Source organism: Brachycentrus maculatus, unplaced genomic scaffold (genome assembly GCF_059751285.1).
Source record: "Brachycentrus maculatus isolate JH-2025_06_01 unplaced genomic scaffold, ASM5975128v1 h1tg000018l, whole genome shotgun sequence".
Taxonomy (NCBI): Eukaryota; Metazoa; Arthropoda; class Insecta; order Trichoptera; family Brachycentridae; genus Brachycentrus; species Brachycentrus maculatus.
In genome coordinates, this window is record NW_028280772.1 from 580782 (window position 1) to 601787 (window position 21006).

Consider the following 21006-nt stretch of genomic DNA (forward strand, 5'->3'; position numbering starts at 1 on the left):
TACAATTTACGGATATTATCAAAGTTACAGTCATCATTTGAAAAGCTTTCACTGATAGTCTCTCATACAGGGTTACCGACTCCAGTTTTTTTTTAAATGACTATGTTTTCATGCAACATTAACATTTATTTTAATATTTTTCTAATCTATGTTAACATAAGTAAGTAAATGAATAAACATATTTTATAAACACAGTTATAAAAAGAAAAAGCAATAGAGTTCAATAAGACAGCTTACCTCTGTGTTGTAGATCTTACCAAAGCTTTCGATAGAGTCAGATTAAAGGACGTCATTAAAACTCTCGATGAAAAAGAAATACCCTCTAATATTTTGAAACTTATAAAAGATCTAAACACCAACAGCTACACAAGGATCAAAGCAGATGGCGAACTCACAAGTTCAGTTCCCACTCCAGTCGGAATCAGACAAGGAGACAGACAGCCTCAGCCCATTTCTTTTCAATTTGATTATGGATAAATTGATAGAAGAGGTTGTCAACATGAACCTGGACTGACTGGGCGGAAAAAGAATCAGCAATGTCTGTTACGCTGATGATGCCGTCATTATAGCAGAATCCGAAGACGACCTCCAAAAAATGCTTCTCAAGTTCCACTTGACATCGGAAAAGTTCAACATGATGATATCCATTGACAAGACTAAAAGTATGACTATATCAAAGAGATGCAAATTAATTGTAAATAACAGAACGGTTGAACAGGTGATGAAATTCAAGTATCTTGGAGTTGACGTCAGTAGCTACGGTGACCTCTATGGTGAGACCCAGAAACAAATTAATAAGGCTGCAGTTATATCCGGATGCCTCAGAAATTCGATTTAGAGGAACAAACACATGAGAATAGAAAGTGAAATGAAAATATACAAAACATGTGTTCGACCAATAGCCACTTATGGGATTGAAGTAATAGCAGATACTTCTAAAACAAAATCTCGACTTCGAACCTCCGAGATGAAGACTCTCTGATACATAACTGGAAACACATTGCGAGACCGAGTAAGAAATACCGACATCCGGAGCATGTGTAAGACGGAGGATATCGTGAGGTGAGGACGACAACGAAGACGATACTGGAATTAACATATAAACAGAATGTCAGAAGACAGACTTCCACGTATCGCCTTTCAAGGAAACCCTGAAGGACGCAGACCCCCAGGCAGACCTCCAAAAGGTGGAAAGACAGCTGGGAGTCAACATCCCAAGAGCGATATGCGGAGGCACAAACTGATCCCTAGGATCTACAAAAAGAAGAAGAAGAACCTTACTACTTACCCCATACGTAGGTACCAGAGTTTCTAGAACATTCTTTTATCGAGGTTTTTTTCCCTCCATTAAGGTTGGTAACAATTGCAGAAACGCCCGAAATACATTGTAGTTTCTCTATGGGAGCACCTATTTTGACAGGCGTTTTCTGCATCTTTTATCTTTGGGTGTTTTTGCAATTCCTGTCATGTCGTGTTTTTATTTAATTCCTTATCATTGACACGATTGACACCGCTGACACCTTGCCGTGTCGTTTAACTCACGATAATAAAGTGCTACCTATCAACTAACTTACTATTCCGTACATTTGGTCTTTCTTCTAGAAAGAAGCAGTCAATTGCGTTGTAATTTTTTTATATCGACTTTTTCCGAAAGCCGTATTGTTTAAAAAATAGGGTAAGTAATGATTTTAATGTATTATCTTAAACATTTAACGCTTACGACAGCCAAACACGTTGTACAAAACGTGTTTTCTTCGCAAATTGTTCCGAAAAAAAACTTTTCATTTTTTTTTTCATTTTTTTTTTTACTTTTTCTCCTTCATTTAGATTTTTATTCTACTGAGAATGATTCACCGTTGTCCAGAAATACTCAATAAACTTATAAAAACCTCCATTACAGCAATTTTACCTCTTTTAGACGCGTACTTATGTTATCCATATGTTTCGTCATTTTCCATCGCAACACATTGTTGTATGACAATTATTGTGATATTCGGGCAAAATAGTAGTTTCCCCATTAGAAAAATGTTAATTTGCGTATTTTTTTTGCTTTTTTACGATTACTCGGCCGCGTAGAATGGCTTGTCCGCCCTTATGTCCGCATTTCTACAATCTGCTGGGGCCTAAGCCGTAGGTACTAATAATCTCCTCCTGTATACAGGTACCTACAGGTCCATCTCGCTTTTTTTTACAATTTTCAAGTTTTCATACCTCTAGCAGACAATGTCACAAACAAAAACCCTGTTGCTTGGATTTATTGTTTTACCCACAATTTTTATTCTATTATCTTTATCCATATACAATGGTGCATAGGGCATTGCCCCGTATAGATTCATTGTTATCTTGATTGTTAGTTACATGAAGGCAAGTTTCCAAGAAGGTCCCGCCCTTCAGGTACCAGTCCAAGGTGATGTGAAATAAACATTATTATTGTGACCTCTAGCGTAGTAGCCAAACACACTAACCACCGGATTATGGAGGTGGACAGAACATATATAATAACAATTTACACAACTTTTTAATTGTAATAAGGAAATTCATTTATACACCAAAGCAACCGCAGCGGTTGCCGACCATACAATCTGTGTTGCTGGTGTTCAATATGGCGTCACCAGTACTGCCAATCAATATGGTGCCATTCGTACCCACATTCAATATGGTGCCATCAGTACCCACATTCAATATGGTGCCATTAGTACCCACATTACTATCCACATTCAATATGGTGCCATTAATTCCGACATTCAAAGTGTTGCTATCAGTAATGACGTTCAATATGGTGCCGACATTCAAAGTAATGCCGTTAGTTTTGATAGCTTTTGTTGGAAAGATAAGTTAGCGGGACTGCATTAGTATTTTTGGTTTGGAAAATTGGCGATGTTATAATAAAGGCAACTTGCAGAATGGCAAACCTCCCAGCCACCTTCGTGAAGGGGTTTCACGACGAGGAGAGCGTCCGCAAGATGAAGTATAATGCCTTGGGCACCACTGGCATGGAGATATCGGAGATCTCTCTCGGCGGCGGTGTGTTCAGCGCTCTCTACGAGTAAGTTACCATTTGCCAGCTTCGGTGCAGAACCGTGCCTTTCCGAGCCTACACTTATAGTCGTATGTAGTATTGCTGTAGCAACTCAACTTCTACTAGGTGAATACCACTGTCTGTTCAAATCTGTCGTTATTCCCTTTTCCGTGCATTCTGTATCATTATTGTAGACGAGAGGGTAGAAGCTCTTTGTCAGTGGGAACGCGGGTTGTTGGGGAGAGGTCGTTGTTATATTGTTATATCGCTACACCGCCACATGAATCATCCTGAGTGACTTCACACCTTTTTCATTTTATTGTCAGTTTTACTTGGTAAATACCATGACTGATATGCGGTATTTACCAAGTAAAACATAAAAATGGATAGAACTGTCATTGTCCGACCAAAATAAAAGATTACCATTCGTGGAGTTACCCACCATTACACTCATTAACTTCGCAAACATATACTAATACGTGAGCGGACCGCAAAGTGTTAATTACGGCTTTATAGGTTCAATAGATTTTACTGAGTAGTGGTATTTACTAAGTAAAAGTTAAATTTAAAATGGATAGATATTACCGTAAAGTGACTTCTGATCAATCAATGAAATTAAGCAAACACAAGCGCGTTCGAGAGTAAGTGAGATGTACAGTAAAAAATCAAATGAATTCAATTTGTATTTTTAACTAATTACATATTACAATCAAACTCGGTTATTGCGATCACAAAAATAGTGAGATTTCGGATATAACGAGGAAACATTCGTTGTCATTTTACTTTATGATTTTCCTCTTACATTCACTGTTATAACGAGCTACTCTCGGGCATACTGAGAAAAATATCATAAAAACTTTTGATGTGTCATTCAAAAACAACATTATTGATCTTAACTAATAAAGTCTGACCGGACTGTTAACTGTACCGAAGCTGCCGGGATCGGATTACGTTTATAACATCTTATAATATCTATCCATTTTTACGTTAAGATACAAAGTACCTAATTGGTGTTTTCGGCGATAATAATAAAAAAATATCCGCTCGTATGGTTTAAATTGCATGTAAAATATCCAAGCTTTGTGAAGTCAGTAGGTACCTACCAGCGCCGGCAGCTCACCACGTCATTACAATAAACAACTTATTTTGCAGTTTATGAATGTCACGCTTGTTTGGGGGATTTCTACTATAGTTTGCAGATGGAATGTAATTTTATGGAATGTCAGATCAATTCTAGAACAAGTCAGCAAAAAAATAACCTTTGAATTATAAACATGTCCACTAATAAGTAAATCGTGTAAAAAGTTTTCATCATCCAGTGTCAGCATTATGAAAAAATAAGAATGTATTTATCTGCATTTGAAAAGAACATCATGAAAACGAAAAATAATTAGGAATGAGGATGAAGCTTTGCTACAGTTTTGTACCCGAAGAAGCGCAGGATTTTCCTAATTTTGTAGGAATAGCGGATTGACAAAAATCTGACATGTCGCTCACTCCTTTCAAGAACGTCATAAATCAAAAAACTTGATTTTTCAGGAGAACGTTTTTAAAGTTTAAAAATATAACACAATGTATTAAAAATAAATATTAAGCCACTTATTAAACTTTTTAATGTGCAACAGGCCATTTTAGGTAAAACCTGTAGGTTTTTTCCCCATTTGAAAAATATTTAGTATATTTCAAAACATAATTAAACAATGCCTTTTCTTCAAAATGCAAAAACAACACTTTCTGCCCTGAAGCGGGTAAATATTAAGTTAAAAATATGCCTCTTTTGCTGGGATATAGTACATTTTCTGAGCATTCCGAAAACACGCACAACCGAAATTTGACGATTTACGATTTATGACGTTCTTGAAAGGAGTGAGCGATGTGTGTAACTGGTGTATTGTGTATTTTTGTTTGAATTGCGCCATTTTGTGTTGTGTGACCGTTCCAGGTACTTCATTTCTTCATGTAATGTGTATGTTTAGTCTCCGATGGAACGAGTAACGCTTATAATGAAAAAATTGAGTCGGTCCCACCTTCCTCATAATAACCGAGTTCGCCTAGATTAATTATGCTTCCTTACTTCCTAGCTTAAACGGGTTCATCTTACTTACATATGTATGTTATATTTTTTCAAAAATTTTATTTTACATAATTATTGTAATTCGGAAACCCACCAAGCCGCCTGATGTGGCTTGTCAGTGGAGCTACTTTTTAATACAATTTTCGCTAAAGAATATTTTCAAATCAATCCTACCAACAAAGAGTGGGTTTAGGTATAATAAAGGACAACTTATTAAATAAGTACTCACTACAGCCGCAAAGTTTTACAATACGGCGATCCCACTTAAAATTACTATCTACACACTCCTAACTTTCTGCAATTCTATTTCAATTCATCTTTATTCAGAATTCTATTTCATCACAATTACACTAACAGTACAAATTGTGCGCAATACAATGTCTGATAAAATTGATTACTCGCATGCGGTCATTTTACATTAATGTATTTTGTTCTCTTGGTATTAATTGTAAATCCAAAATCATGTGCTTATAGCTTAAGAGCTGATCAAAATTGTTTTGCAACTTTGCTAGCGTAGCTGAGGGATCTCTATGCGCTACAACTAAAGCTGTGTCATCCTTGAATATAATCGTATTTACGTATTAAAATATTTGTTCGTCACGGAGACATACATTTTTACAGTTTTGGTCTTAAAATTGATCCCTGCGGAACTCCTGATAAATATTTTGAGGTAGTAAAAAAGTTGAGCAATTCTTCCCTTATTCAAAAAACTCAATAGATTCTATCTATTGAATAGTTTTACGAGGCAGATGGTATCAAATGCTTTGTATTCCCTTATCCGCACCAAATCATATAGAAGCAGTTTTTATCCCTGATGGTTAAATACATGGAGCAAAGGTGATTAGCATCGCTCTTCAGATAGCAGTCTTGACATTCGTTTGATAATGCCCTAACAAGGCGAAACAATTGTCACAATATAATTTTTTATGTGTTTTTTGTTAATAAAATACAACTTAGTAGACTCAAAAAATCTGTGTTTGATTTAAAATTAATACATAAATTAAAATGGAGTTCTACAAATTAAACGCCAAGTCAATAAATAAATGATTGTTTTATGTTGTTTTAACATCTTTCATGGCAATGATAATGTTTGAGATTTCAGGTACCTCATAGCGCGGCAAGTACATCGCATGCGGTTTTTCTTCAAGTTCCATATTGCTAGTCTTAGTGGTTTTTTTTTATATCCTTGAACAAAATTGCGAACTGTTGGACTGAGTTGGCTGTCATCTTTATTTTTTTCTTTCCAGTGCATTTCATTCTAGTTTGCAAATGTAATATTACGGTACAGTGTTTCTGTTTTCCCTTTAAAATTTAATTTTTTTTGGTTATGTTATCTATAAAAATCTCTTTTTTTTATTTTTCAATGAAATTCAGTTTTACCTTTGATATTCTTTCTGTTCCATTATTTTAATACTCGTTTGAGCGAGTGTGTTTTTTTTTTACTATTTGGTATACTTCATTAAAGAAATGCTTAATTTTTAGTCCCTTTAACAAGAGATGCCTCTGTATTTGTTCATATTGCGATCTATAATTATCCCTGTGAGGTATGTATAGTGTGCCGGTGTGTGGAGGCGGCGATGGAGACAGTGTAACGCTCTGCTATAGCGCGTCAGCAACGCGGCCCGGACGCGAGCCAGTTGTGGCTGCCGTATGCCAGCTACTCGCAGCTGGCATACGGCTCGTGTTGTTTTACCTTTATTGCGCGAGACTATCGAGTTTCCCAGGAGTGCAGTAAGTTCATGTTGACGTCGCCTACTAATACGACCGCTTCTATTCCTTCTATACTCTGTAGTGAGAGTTATCTATTTGTATTTGGCGGCCTGTATATCGTTTCATATAAAAGTGAAAGTGTCGCGTGTTCATAATTTTGACTGATTTAATATGACAGTAGTGGCATTCGAGAATGCTTCGAATGCATTCCGAATGCGTACTCAACGCGGAGATTATGGAGACATTTGTCTCTTTTGTAACTTTTTGTGTAGAATTTCATTCCTAAATAAATGTTTTTGATTAATAAATTTACATTATCAGTATTCGCATTGCAGGCAGTTTGATGAGGAAGAAGCCATCACTACCATCCAAGAAGCCATCCGTCGAGGTATCAACTTTATCGACACTGCCCCGTGGTACGGGCAAGGGCGCTCGGAAACCATCATTGGCCGGGTAATTTTAACCAACCATTTATGTTTAAACATTTTATGCATTTAACAAAAAGTTGATTATTTAATCTATTGATTTACCTGAAATTTTCACGAAAATGGCGCTTTTTAATGTAGTTTTTAATTATTATGCGTTCTAACATACCCTATACAAATGTATTTGACTTCTGCGTCCAATAACCTGTAAAGAATATGCAAGAGATGATTTTAAAACTTATTTCACGCAACTGTGTCGGAGAGTCGTGTCTTAATAATTTAATTAAGTATCCCCGAAGCCATTTAATAAATTTTATGGGATGATAAAACCTCTAATATTTTTAAAGCCAGCATAATTTAAAAAAAAAATACTACATATAACACAATGGGCCTTTTGAAATACATGTTCCCTGTATATATCATTATGATAAACCTATCAACCAAAACAATTGTTTTGTTATTAAAGATAAAGCATTTGAATTGCTTCTCTTATTTCAGGCTCTCTCGAGTGTGCCTCGTGCGGCCTATTACATTGCGACCAAAGTGGGAAGATATGAACTTGATTATGAGTCAATGTTTGATTACACCAAAAAGAAAACCAACCTGTCTGTCAACAAGAGCCTCAAACTGCTGGGAGTTGGATACGTTGACCTCATTCAAGTAAGTAATTGTGAATAACTTTTCCTATACGTCTTCCATATTTCCAAATCATTTGAGCCATTTCGAAATATTTCTTCATTTCAGATCCATGACATTGAGTTTGCTCCGTCCTTGGAGATCATCCTCAAAGAAACGCTGCCGACTCTCGCTAAGATCAAAGAAAAGGGAAAAGCCCACTTCATTGGCATAACAGGATATCCGTTGTCAGTTTTGACAGCCGTCGTAAGTTCCGCTCCGTTTCCTTTGGATTCGGTCCTTACTTATGCCAGGAACACTCTGATTGATTCCGCGCTCAAGGATTACATAGATTATTTCACGGTTCGTGTGCTTTAAAACATATTTTACCTCTTTAAGTAAGTAACGAAATATGAATTTTCCCATAACATTATAATATTGGGTTTCAGGAAAATAATTTGGGAGTTATATGCGCGGCGGATCACTGCATGGGCTTACTAACCAGCACGGGAGCTCAGGACTGGCATCCCGCTACCGATGAAGTCAAGAATGCGTGTGTGGAAGCTGCCAAGTACTGTGAGGTACAAAATCATATTATGAATATAGCAAAATAATAATAATAATTTAAATGTAAGATTTTTTAACGGAGTATGGCATCGCTGCGTGAGGACGTTCCCGTCAAACTGATATTAACTATATTCAAAATGTCCCGGTAAAGTTGATAACCTCCAAATATCTTCATAATATGCAACCGAGTACCTGGGTGCTTACGCAGGTCCAGCACTGGTTACGAAGGAAGATCAATGCGAGGCTGAGATAAGCATTAGCAATCGAATTAAGAAAGATAGTTTGGGCATGTGGAAAGAGTGAGTGAAGAAGGAACTATAGAATATTTACTAAACAGTTGTAGTGGGAGTAGATCCTGTGCAGGTGGCTTTCTGCATCTTACCTGGGTTACCAAGATGTGATTAGATAACCCTCAAATATACCGACGGATGACAATACAATTTTGTTACAGAAGCGTGGAGTTGAGATCGGGAGACTGGCATTGTGGCACTCGTCCCAGTTGGATGGAGTGACAACACACTTGGTTGGGATAAACAAAATGAGTCTTCTAGATTCCAACATGTCCGTGATTTTGGACGGCTTGACTTCTCTGGAGAAGAAAGTGCTAACCCACATTCGGAATAAGTGAGTACATTTATACATATGTGTGCGGGGGTGGGTCTCTTCATATCCATATAGTGGGAGAGTGGGAGAGTAACTCGACATCTTCCGGTTCACCTTTTGCCCCTTATGTGCATCCGACGCTGCTGCGGCACTGCGTCCCATCGACACAGCGTTATCTCGCAGAAGTGAATGCTTTAAGTATAGTGGAACTAACTTCCATCAAATAATGGACCAGAAGTAAACTTATAGTTATCCACATTACATGTGTACTAAATGTGTCAACTTTCGTAAGACACGGTAGCCAAACATTATGCAACGGAAGCAGCAAGAAAGGAAAGTTTACATGATATGTTTTGACGTTTCAGGTATCTGAAATCCCTCGGGATTACTCACTGGGAAGGAGTGGAACTGGAAAAGTACTACCTGCACATGAACACCGACAAGTAATCGTGCTCTCTCTCAACTACAAGAAGATTGTCACATTATATATTCTCTGTGCAGTGACAACTTGTAAGATGATATTCCAGTACCGTAGTCATAGTCGGTGTCATTCTCAGTTTGGGCACAAAGACCCAGTCAACGCAACGTTGATTTTTGTATTGTGTGATCGTATACCGTACACTTCTATATGTATTGTACTTTACCATACCATGGATTAGAAAAGGTAGAATGAAATTATAAGTGTGATTAGAATTACTTCAGTAATATTATATAATTCAAAATATATGTATTGGTTCAACCAGCTGATATTCCTGCAAATGTAGCAGAGGACGTGTGGCATATACACTCAACTACGCCACTGGATATATCTATTCTATTCATGTATGTAATTCCTTATGTAAATTGCTAAAATATATTGTAATGATTCAAGGATGAAATAAAATAAAAACTTTTTTTTTCGAATATTTTATTATTATTTCATAAACAATGAAAAGTTTATAAAAGGTTGACCCTTTCCCCACTCTCTCGGCCCAAGTGTGCTACAATCTGCCAAAGCCTAGGCAGATCTATTCATACAGCAAAAACAGCTTCTGGACCACTGTGGAGTACTTCATATCAAAGTTTAATATTCTAAGTTGAATGTGGTAATCACATTCAAATGTAAATTGCTCTTAACAAATCAGATTTTTTCAATTTACATTTTTATGTAAATTGCTTTTTATGATTTGTAGTAGTAGTATAATGCAGTGCTCCGCAACCGGTGTGCCGTGGCACACTGGTGTGCCGTGAGCCGGATACAGGTGTGCCGCGATCAAATTCAATGTATTTGACATTTGACGTTTTTCACTATGTATTTCATTCAAAACACATAATACACAATTTATATAATACGCGATGACAAATAATTTTTCATAGTATTATCAATTTTTTTAAATGTAGAATAAACATAATAATTATTAGGTATAATTTTTTTTAATGTTCCACATGTTAAATTTTGGTGTGCCGCGGAATTCTAGGAAGAATTTTAGTGTGTCGTAGGTGAGAAAAGGTTGCAGAGCACTGCTATAATGAACCAGCTTGAAGTCTCCTGTAAGGTCATTTAAGAATACTCATACAATACATAATCTTGTCTGATAGTGTGCGAATAGGGGTCAGGAGATGTGAGGCCAACGAGAATTCCAAATGTGAAGAAAGGTCGAGAATATTGCTGTTATTTCTTTAATTTAAGAGATTGCTGAAATTCTTAGGAACTAATTAAAAGCTAAAGCATTCAGAGATTATTGTTAACCCTTTGGGCGTGAGGATATAAACAATCACAGCTAGGTTCGGTGTGACCACCATTATTATTGAGGTGACCAATCATGGTGATTTAATGCCATGCCCATTTTATAAACGTAGGGAACATTACAGGGACTTAACATGATTAAACGACAACTACAATATGTATATAGTTTATTCCACATTTATGTTATTTGACCAGTGACTGAGTTTCGTCATTACCAACATTGTCAGACTGGTGAGATGCTAGACGAAACTATGTTATATACCCAAAAATTTTATAAAACCACGGTTTCTGACAAAATTTAGTTAGGCAGAGTACTATATTAAAAATTACGTTTACGTTATAATTAAAAGTTATGGTAAGGGTTTTAAGCAGGGCTTTTTTTTAAACAAAAAAGGTTCAAAAGTTCATATCAAGCTTATAACTAAATAAAATTATATTCAAATATCATTGAAATATTCATTACAATACGATATAATATTATATTTTACCATTTGACAAATTATATAAATATAGATTGTAATTACGTAAGTGCAAACATTGTTTTGTCTAATTGATTTTGAAAATTAAAAATAAATTAAATTTTTCCGGTGCCGGAACGCTGTTTGAAAAAGAAACGAATAAAAACCCTGGTTTTAAGTATGATTTTATATAATTTTATTATAAAAATAGATTTTTGTATGTAAATTGAAATAATATATGGGTGGATCTGGAACAGTTCCAGACGAAACCTGATCACTGGTCAAATAGAATAAACGTGGAAAAACCCATACGGTAGTTATTTTATTATTTTTATATAAAATGCAGTTCCACTAAGAAATGTCAGTACAAAACTTAATTCTAATAAAAATTACAGGGATTTGGTTTTGCCGTCTTTAGTAATAAATGGAGTTGTCCCTTTGTAAGTGGACAGAATTCCCACCCCGTGATGAGTAACATCTTGGATTAGTGTTGCCAAATTCGAGTGTAAGGGGTTTGCTTCCACAGTCTTGATATTGATAAAAAGTTTGCAAATACTCTTTTTACGTGATTGAGTATGCCAGACCAGTATCTCCGTACAGTTATTGGCTTTAGGTTCGATATCCACTAACGAAATGTTATTGCTTCTTAAGAATTGGTCCTCTTCAAAACCTGCCTTGAAAGGCATCGACGCATTTTGTTTCAGAAACTGCAAGTTTATTGCGAAGCCAGCCATGTCCACGGGCCAAATCCTTTTGGCTGGCCAAGAATCAAAAAATCCAATCACCTGGAAAATCATAAAAAGTAACTGTTTCAAAATGTCTCACTTACTGCAAATAATAACATTTTGGGCTGCACTGCAGCAGTCATCCATCCTATGGGCTAATATCATTTAACATATTTGTAAATTTGTACAGTGGATGGGAAGCAGAAATACTAGACCCCGAGTGCGCATCGGGATACGTGGAATTGCCATTGTGTATTCACGTGTCGAGAGGTAAGTGTAAAGGGAGGTAAGTTCACGAGGCCTCTTGTGGTGCCTGATTAGGTGTATCAACTGATAGGCTTGAGGAAAGATAGTGTCAAATCTCTTCTTAGTTTTGAAATAATTAGTTTAAAACTTTGGCAATATTATTTTACAATCTTTTATAGCTCATTGACGTTTGGATGAATTTGCAAACGCACAAACTTATAATATAAGTTTAAAAAAATACAACTTTAGAAATATCAATCAATGACAAATCACAAGTCCTGTAAATGCCCAACGACTTTGATACTATCCACAAATGGCTATGTCTCTGTGAGACATCAGATATAACATCAGGCCTTACAATATGTATAAGGATAAGAAATGATTCTATCACTAACTACTCCAGATATCAATTAGAGGTCCCGGTCCGTATATTTCTAAGTAAGCCCATATGTTTAACTTTCAGTTAAGGGTATTTTATAAGAATGATTTTTCGACATTTCAAAATACTGATGCGGATTTTTTGTCCAATTTTGGATTTTACTTTTATGATTGTGAACTGATGAAATTTAGTTGACGGTTTTTAGCCTCACAGAGCACGGAATTGAGAAAGTTAATAAAGTATTTTTTTTTTGTGTATTTTTTGTTTATTTATTTATTAAAATTTATTAAAATCCCTAAATAAAATGTATTGTGTTGTATCTGCTGTGATGAACTAGTACATAACTATAAAGTATCCTGTCTAGAAAATATACGAAATTTCAAATAATTATTCTTACAATAGTAATGATAAATGTAAAACTGTTTTAACCATTGTTTCATTCTCAGATAAATACATAATAAGCTTTAAGAGTTGGAATCTGCTTTGAAATGTAGGCGTACACGAGCCAGTTTAAATAAAATACAGGACGACACTATCTTTCTTGAAATTTTGAGGATACATGGTAATTATTATTACCTTTCCGCGATAGACTACGGGGGATGATACTCCGTAGTCCCCGATGAGTCCGACGGGAAACATGGACACTCGGCGGGTGCTCCTTATTTCTTGAAACAATCTGAGATCGAAGGTGTTGTCGTCATCTCCGAAGTAAACTATTCCGGTCTTTATATTCTCCCGTATCCAGGCCAGGGCCGCCCTCCTGTTGGCCACCCCCCGCGGTGGGATCGCCATCGTCCGGTAGTACTCCGGCATGGGACTCGTCATGTAGGTGTACGGGAGTCCGGTTCGTCTGCAAACATCCACATATGTTATCTGGAATATCTCGACACCCGAGGTACAGCGACTGTCACCGAACCAACCTCAAGATGGCATGCAGCGCCGGATTGCATGTCTTCCTGTCATCCGCCACGATCCAGTGTATGTTTGGCACATGCATGAGGGTATGGCTGAGCCGAATGAGTTCGGGAGATTGCTCAGGTCAGGGGTAAGTCGGCGTGATGAAGAGGATCACATTGGACGACCTGTCACCGCGCACATTCTGCCTCAAATCTTCCATGTTGACAGAGCACAACTCCACTCCCGATACTGTATCTCCACGCTTCCCGTTATATCTGTAATAAACATACGGCTCGTGGTGAAAATGTACATTTTATATCAGGCTCCATTTTCAGGAGGGGCGGGGCGGGGGGACTGATTATTTACCTCTCTACCCGCAGTCGCCCCAAAGTTGCGGTTCATGATGAATTTAGAATATGTTGGTAGCGTCGGCATAATAATTAGACAAAATATATCTGCAACTCACTCGCTCGCATATGTTAAAGTAACATAGGCGATTTTGTTCAAGAATGAGAAAAACACAGTAAAATGTCAAAATGCGAAAAAAAAATCCTTCAAAACTTATATGGATAATTTATTATCTAAATGGTTTGTAAACTTACTTAAAAATCTTGTAACAAAAAATAATTATTCTAAAAAAAAAGTGTTTAAAAGAACAACAACAAAAAAACATTAAAATGTCAACAAAAAAAACATGAGTGTACAGAATGATGTAAATGTCGCAAATGATTTAAAATGCGGAGATTAGGTAAATAGATTATATAACACACCTATTCTATTCTACACCCTTCTTTGGTATCGAATAAAAGGTATTCAAAAAATGAAGTGTTCTCTTGTTACAATGTCTGTGCTGGAGGTAAGCAGAGCGCTGAGGAAGCAGTGATCAATTTGTTCCACTTGAGAGGTGATTTTGAATTGATTTGGATGGTCATAAATAACCAATTTAAAGCACTAGTAAATCATCACCTTACCAGAATATATATAAAGTGATATCCCGGGCCATGAACTTTTTGAAGCGATTTGAAATGCACCAGTGGAAGTGAGACATTAGTTCGTTTGAACTCTGGTATCGGCAAGACAGTGTGTGTGGATCACAAAAGTTTGGGAAGGACGGGTGAAAAAAGAAAATATTACATTATTTTTGCCAATTTGTGAAGTTTAAATCAAGAATTTTTGAAAAATCAGAAGCGAGTATTTACTATGTTTAGCATATTAGCAATATGTTTCTACGATGCTGGACATAGATGCTGGACTTATTGTACTTTTTGGTTCACATTATAATTATGAAAAAATCAAGTTAAATTTTAAATAGATATACATATTGTCGCAGTGCTGACTGTCATACCTCATATTTTGCAAAATTTAAAAATAGTATTTAAATGAATATAAAGTTTAACCATGTTCTTTTTTTCAAATATTTGATTTCAATAAATAAAGAAAGAATGAACCAACAATTTATTTTACTGCTACAGAGCATATACTTCAGAATTCAGAAGAATTAAACAGTAATATCAGCAAATACAAAAATGCGCAAATGCAGGTGAGATGATATATCGCTCACTCCTTTCAAGAATGTCATATATCAAAAATCATCAATTTTCAGTTGTCATGTTTTTGGAATGCCCAGAAAATGTACTATATCCCAGCAAAAGCAGCATATTTTAAACTTAATATTTACCCGCTACAGGGCAGAAAGTGTTGTTTTTCCATTTTGAAGACAATGTATTGTTTCATTATTTTTTTAAATAAACTAAATATTTTTCGAATGGAGAAAGAACTTTAGGTTTTACCTAAAAAGATCTGTGGCACACTAAAAAGTTCAATAATTGGGTTGACATTTATTTCGAGAAATAAAAATACTTTGTGTTCTGATCCACTCACATTCACAATGTGAGTGGATCAGAACACAAAATATATACTAAAAAGTTCAATAATTGGCTTGATATTTATTTCGAGGAATAATATATCAATATGATCCACAAAGTTAATGCTTTCAATATTCAAAACATGATATTTATTTTTGATACATTTCATTATATTTTTAAACTTTAAAAACGATCTGAAAAATCAATTATTTTGATATATGATGTTGAAAGGAGTGAGTCATATATGTACTCTCATTATTTATTTACTACTAAACCTATATATTTCTGCAAAAGGCACTAGTGTTGTCTAAACCATTAAATCGCCAGTATGGATATGCAATCACTTATTAAATCGCCAGTACTGGAAATGAGAATTTCCGGGGAAATTATGTTGGGCCAATGTGTTGGAAGATCTAATTCTTAAATGCCAAATAAGAAAACAAGCTGACAGTGAGTAATAATAATTTTATGGAGCTATTATGTCATGCGTTAGCACTTATTATCAACATATCGGGGTATATGGTATGTCTATATTCTGAAACAATGTTGCACAGTTGCCATCATTCATTATTTCTGAATTGTGGTTAAGTTCAGAGGAACGCCTTAAACCATGTGTCACGCAGTATCCGCGTGATCAAACCCACTTGAACATTTAGATAAGATTATTATTTATTTAAAGCTTTCGTTTAATAAAAAAACATAAAAAGCGCTCAAAAGATAAGCTACTGTGCTTTTAATTGCATTTGGATAGGCATATGCGTATTAGCAGCTATTTTCAACATTGAATTTGATTAACCCTCGGTCTATTGCAAACAAAACCAGCAACTACTGTTATGTGTCCAATAGACTCTTATGTAAATTAAGTACTTTCGGAACTTGTAACCCTCTTGTACGGTATACATGTATATTGTAATCTCTATATGATTTACTTATTATACAAAGGTTGCATTTTTACAAAAATTGAAAAATAACCAAACAAGTGGGAAACAAAGTGTTCTATTGTTATAAACAGAGTGTTTTATTAAAGTCTATACACTTTTGCATATATTCAAATCAATTATGGAAACATTTTTACAAACCAATTTTGAAATTTTGCAAACCAATTGTAAACAGTCTTCTCTGGTGGTGCTTTATTATCAAAAGTTGCACGAAGTGATTCCATGCATTGTTGTTGAGTAAAGCCTTTTTTAAAATCATAAAAAATCATCCAACGCAATCCCTCACGAGTGATCTCCATTTTCGCACAAACTTACTTCTTTCAAACGTTCACTGTCAAGAACCTAATTAGTCAATTAGTAAGTTGCCACTGGCAACACAATAACAAAATTCAGTGTTCACAAATATAATGATGTCACAACTCGCAAACGCCATCTACTATTCGATTGTAAAAACTTAAAAGGCTACCCTCGTATTAAGATTTTTAATAAAACTGGTCTGTTGGACTCGCTTGGTAGACTCACCGCTACGAAATCCACTTATGTGAAGACATGACTATTAGCTGGCCCTTCCCTTACGAACACAAACATGGTGCCAATTCTATTCAATTTTTATCAATGTCAGCATAGAAAACATGCATTTAGAAAGTTAAAAATAACATTTTTTAAATAGTGAGTGTAGACCATATACGTGATACAAGTGAAACTTGTTAAAAACAAAGAAAAAGAGAAATTCAATGTGAGACATAGAGTGAGAGAGAGAGGAAGAGAACATCTTAAAAGAAATACAATAAAAAAATTGTATTAAAAATATTCTGTTTATTGAATATTATTCTATTGTCGTTTGGAATTTAGTTGTTGATTTGTTGCGGTTATTTAAACACTGTATTAAATATTACTTACATAATGCGAGATACCTGATTGTTCGTACATAGCGGCTGACGTATTTTACTTAATTTTTTTCTACGACGTGCGCATGCCCAACACTATCTTATTCTATCGCTTTGTATCATTTTGTATACGTAGCGCTCTTTCGCTCCTTATGTTAGATTGTATAGCCCTCTTTCTCCTTCTCTCTCATGTAATAGACAGTGCTTTACAAACGGGACAAGTTCTTGAAATTCTCGTCCAATTACATATATATTAGGTGAATTTATGACTCCATAGGTGAATTTATGACTCTAGGACCTATTGACTTATTTCAGCGCAGTTGTAATTGAGTAAGGCAAACTGGATTTTCACAAAATGGGAGAATCTGTTATATATACTTCAAACATAAAGGGAACACTAATGACTTAGTTTAAATAATAAAAACATACCTTTTCACATCGTTTAGTGAAGAATTCCAAACCAAGAGTGTAATCAGTATAGTAATTCCTATTGCCGTAGCAAATACCTTTTTTAAACGAACAGTAGTTGTGTTAACCATACCCATAATATCTGTTGTCAGGTTATTCATTCAGGAAGCTAGAAATCCAAGTATTCTGAAAATTATACAATTTATGCAAAACAATATTGTTAAACAGAGGACAATAATGAAAATAAATTATGTTGACAATTTCTTTTTGTTCTTTTGCCCCCCCCCCCCGTAGTCTAATAATAAGAAAAATGGATGATTTTTTAAGTGCCGTTTTTGTGAATTATCACGTTATTAGCACTACACAAAAAACTTAAAACTTTTGGTGATTGATCGAACTTATTCTATTTCAATTTCTTGATGATGAAATATACTGCTAATACTTTAGAACAGTAAAACCGCGATATAACGGACTGATTGGGAAGAGGGCGTGTCCGCTAAATCTGACGGTTTGTCTTATAAAAATAGGTTTAAAATAAATCAAAAAACTCTGTTTTGAAAATATAGCACTATTAAAACATAAAAAAATAATACAAAACACAAAAAAAAATTCATTAACTGCCACTCGTGAAGCGACATGATATGTGCTATTTGATATTGACGCATTTGCTTTTGGTAATGCTGCTTTGAAAAAGGAATCAAGTTTTGTTTGTAATTTTGAATATTTTTTTTTTTATAATCATCTCTAGAATAAGGAAAATGCATATTATATAGTTGAAGTTCGTTATCTGACAAACTGTCAATAAATGTTCAAGTTCATACCAAATCAATTTCTGATAACTTTATTTTGGACAGTGTTGATGCTGCTCCGGCTAGGTGCAGTCCATGAGCAAGACGGCATTATGTATAAAATTCTAGTGCTTCTTGTATGTACATTATGTACATCACCCTCTTACGACAGCCGAGAACATCGACAAAATCAAATCATTAGTGCTTGAAAATTGCCACACGAGTGTTAGAGAGTTGGCTCGAGAGTGTGACATGTCGACAATGTTAGCTCGTGGTATTTTGAGTGATATTTTAGGCATGAAATACGTCGCTGAAGACTGGTAACAAAAGAGATGAATGTGCTTGAAAAAGAGCATCGGAAGCAGGTTGCTCTTGACATGGTTTCCAGAGGCGATAGTGATCCAAACTTCATGGAACGCATCGTAACTGGAGACGACACGTGGCTCTACAAGTACTACGTGCAAACAAGTTGTCAACCATCAGAATGGCGCAATGATGATGAGACAAAACCGAAAAAACAAGATTCACTGAAGGAACTAAAGGCAATAACTTAGGCGGCCATGAGCAGTGTATGGAGGATTAGGTTAAACGTTGGCATAAATTTTGATGAATAATAACGATTCATGTTATTGGTCGTATTTGGCCGCTAAACATTATTTACACGTTGCGACACTAGAATTTAGGCATGTATAATTTAACCGGACCATTGTTTAATGGGAAATTTGATTTTTTTAATGGGGACCAGAATTTTTTACCGTTATTCCGAAGTCCGTTATATCGAGGTAATACTGTAATAGTAATAATTGTTTAGAAGCGGGATTGCTCGAGTTATAAGGGTAAATGTGTCACTCTAACTCTGCTCTTGCTGGATATTACGACTAAATAATCAACTTTCACGGTAAAGAATGAATATTTAATAAATACATCAGTTACAGTGGATAAGAGATTCTAATTAGGTGGTTTTCAATTTGGAGTCTTCAAACAGTCTTCAGTAGTCGATTGTGGGCGTCGTAGCTAGTCTAGAAGTTAGCGGGTCTGTCTACCGGGTTGGAGGTCTCAGTTCTAGTATTTTTTTAATTTAAATATTGATTTCATGAGACGAAAGTGAAAAATAACTTATATTTATATACAACACGGTAGTTAAACGCGCTAAACATTGTCAAATTTTAACATTTTTAATACAACAGAAGCATTGTACAAAAGTACTTACTTTGGAAAATGTATAATAATTTGATAAAATCCTCTTGAACTTGGATCTTCCGGATAGGAATGGTATCTTACGGCAGATTAGTTTACAATGTAAAATTACACGTTTAGTTACTAGATCTCTGAGCGAAACAGCCTTAAATGGTTCGTTTGGACAATGCTATGTTTACGTCCAACGCCTTCAAGCTTAATAATCCTTTGAAATCCATCAATACCACTGAATTTTTAAATCACCGTAACCGTCCTTTCTTGTATAATTTATAACCTTGTATATTTGAAGTTACATAAGACGACGTTATGGAATGTATCTAATCCAGTGATATACCACGAAATATCGAAATAATAAGGAATACAAGATAGAGATACCACTCGAGAACTGTCAAAATTGATCTGGTACAAATAACTGTCAAACTGTCGAGTGAAGCTAGGTACGGTCAACATGCCTCACTTAGTTTGAGCTCAATGTTAAAAGTAATCGGGGTATGTTGTAACGATGGTCAAGTTTACTCAGTTTAATGATGGTAAAGTTTTTTTTTAATTTAAATTTTACTTGGTAATTATTATTTGTTATCGAATATTTCACACACTTCGTAAAAATTCTAAATGTTATTTAGGATTTTTACGGAGTGTGTGGAAGTTTTTGGTGAGAGTTTTTAAAATGTTTTTGAATTAAAATAAACCATGATGATGACAAGGTTCTTGTCAAAACCGGTAGGTTAAATTTTATTTATTAAAAAGTGGTGAAAACAAAGTAAATTAATTTTATAAAGTTTTAAAAATGTGCCACAAAGTATCTACGGAAAACAACCAAGAAATGATATTTAAATGACTAACTAACCATCACGCTGCTTCTCCGCAGGGGTGGGCAGAGAGAATAGAAAGCCACACAAATCTGTCTTTGCAGAAAACCTTCGCCTCTTATACATTCGTGCATCTCCTCATTTATACACATCCACCAATTATTCCAATTCCTGACTTGACCACTTTCGAGTATTTGAAATATTTGACCATGTCAAGTTTTTTTTAATCTTCCATTGCTTCTATTACCAACTACATTCGTCTCATAAATTTGTTTTACTGTGTATTTCTTTACACATTCAATTAATATAAGAAGTTATTTATACCTCCACTAATTTCGAATGTTTGAATGCTGGAGACAGTTTGTGGACTCCATATGCTCCACCTAGAGAGCGGATATGGTTTATATGAATGTAAATTAAGTTTATTATAAAATATGAACCTGTCCAGTCGTACTGTTGCTCATACACAACTAATAATAATAATAATATCGTCAACGTCTGTAAACCACGTGTGGAAATATATAATTGAAACATAACATAAAATACTAAAGATAAAACATCTATGTTTTATCATTAGTTTTTACATTGGTAAGAGGAAGGATTCTAACTAGAATGCTCAACCATCATCACGAACCGGATTACGGATCAAATATTGAGCGCGGCCCCACCT

The 21006-nt window shown here is 35.2% G+C and overlaps 2 protein-coding genes across 5 annotated transcripts; one reads left to right on the top strand and one right to left on the bottom strand.

The window, feature by feature from the left end:
* Positions 1-1438: 1438 nt before the first annotated feature.
* Positions 1439-9916, top strand: LOC148313134 (uncharacterized). The gene is made up of 8 exons (XM_088267249.1): positions 1439-1675; positions 2903-3046; positions 7139-7256; positions 7727-7888; positions 7973-8206; positions 8293-8424; positions 8862-9034; positions 9379-9916. Exons 2-8 carry the CDS (start codon positions 2904-2906, stop codon positions 9458-9460), a joined length of 1044 nt encoding a protein of 347 aa, XP_088123375.1. The 5' UTR covers positions 1439-1675; position 2903; the 3' UTR covers positions 9461-9916.
* Positions 9917-9921: 5 nt separating this feature from the next.
* GlcAT-S (Glucuronyltransferase S) lies at positions 9922-20056 on the bottom strand. Of its 4 annotated transcripts, none has more exons than XM_088267265.1 (5): positions 19541-20056; positions 17564-17711; positions 13468-13719; positions 13124-13397; positions 9922-11982 (listed from the first exon to the last, which is right to left on the bottom strand). In XM_088267265.1, the coding sequence occupies exons 3-5, from the start codon at positions 13542-13544 to the stop codon at positions 11587-11589; spliced, it is 747 nt and encodes a 248-aa protein (XP_088123391.1). In that variant the 5' UTR covers positions 13545-13719; positions 17564-17711; positions 19541-20056; the 3' UTR covers positions 9922-11586. The 4 variants fall into 4 exon arrangements, with proteins under 4 accessions (XP_088123391.1, XP_088123398.1, XP_088123384.1 ...); XM_088267272.1 differs by having other exon boundaries at positions 17676-17728; XM_088267258.1 differs by having other exon boundaries at positions 17564-17728.
* Positions 20057-21006: the final 950 nt, after the last annotated feature.

Coding starts and splice junctions, on each gene's coding strand:
- GlcAT-S (XM_088267265.1), bottom strand. CDS start 13,544: ATGCATGTGCCAAACATACACTGGATCGTGGCGGATGACAGGAAGACA. Junction 13,398..13,467: donor GCGCTGCATGCCATCTTGAG/GTTGGTTCGGTG, acceptor GGATGTTTGCAG/ACGAACCGGACTCCCGTACA. Junction 11,983..13,123: donor CCGTAGTCTATCGCGGAAAG/GTAATAATAATT, acceptor ATGATTTTCCAG/GTGATTGGATTTTTTGATTC.
- LOC148313134 (XM_088267249.1), top strand. CDS start 2,904: ATGGCAAACCTCCCAGCCACCTTCGTGAAGGGGTTTCACGACGAGGAG. Junction 3,047..7,138: donor GTGTTCAGCGCTCTCTACGA/GTAAGTTACCAT, acceptor TTCGCATTGCAG/GCAGTTTGATGAGGAAGAAG. Junction 7,257..7,726: donor CGGAAACCATCATTGGCCGG/GTAATTTTAACC, acceptor CTCTTATTTCAG/GCTCTCTCGAGTGTGCCTCG.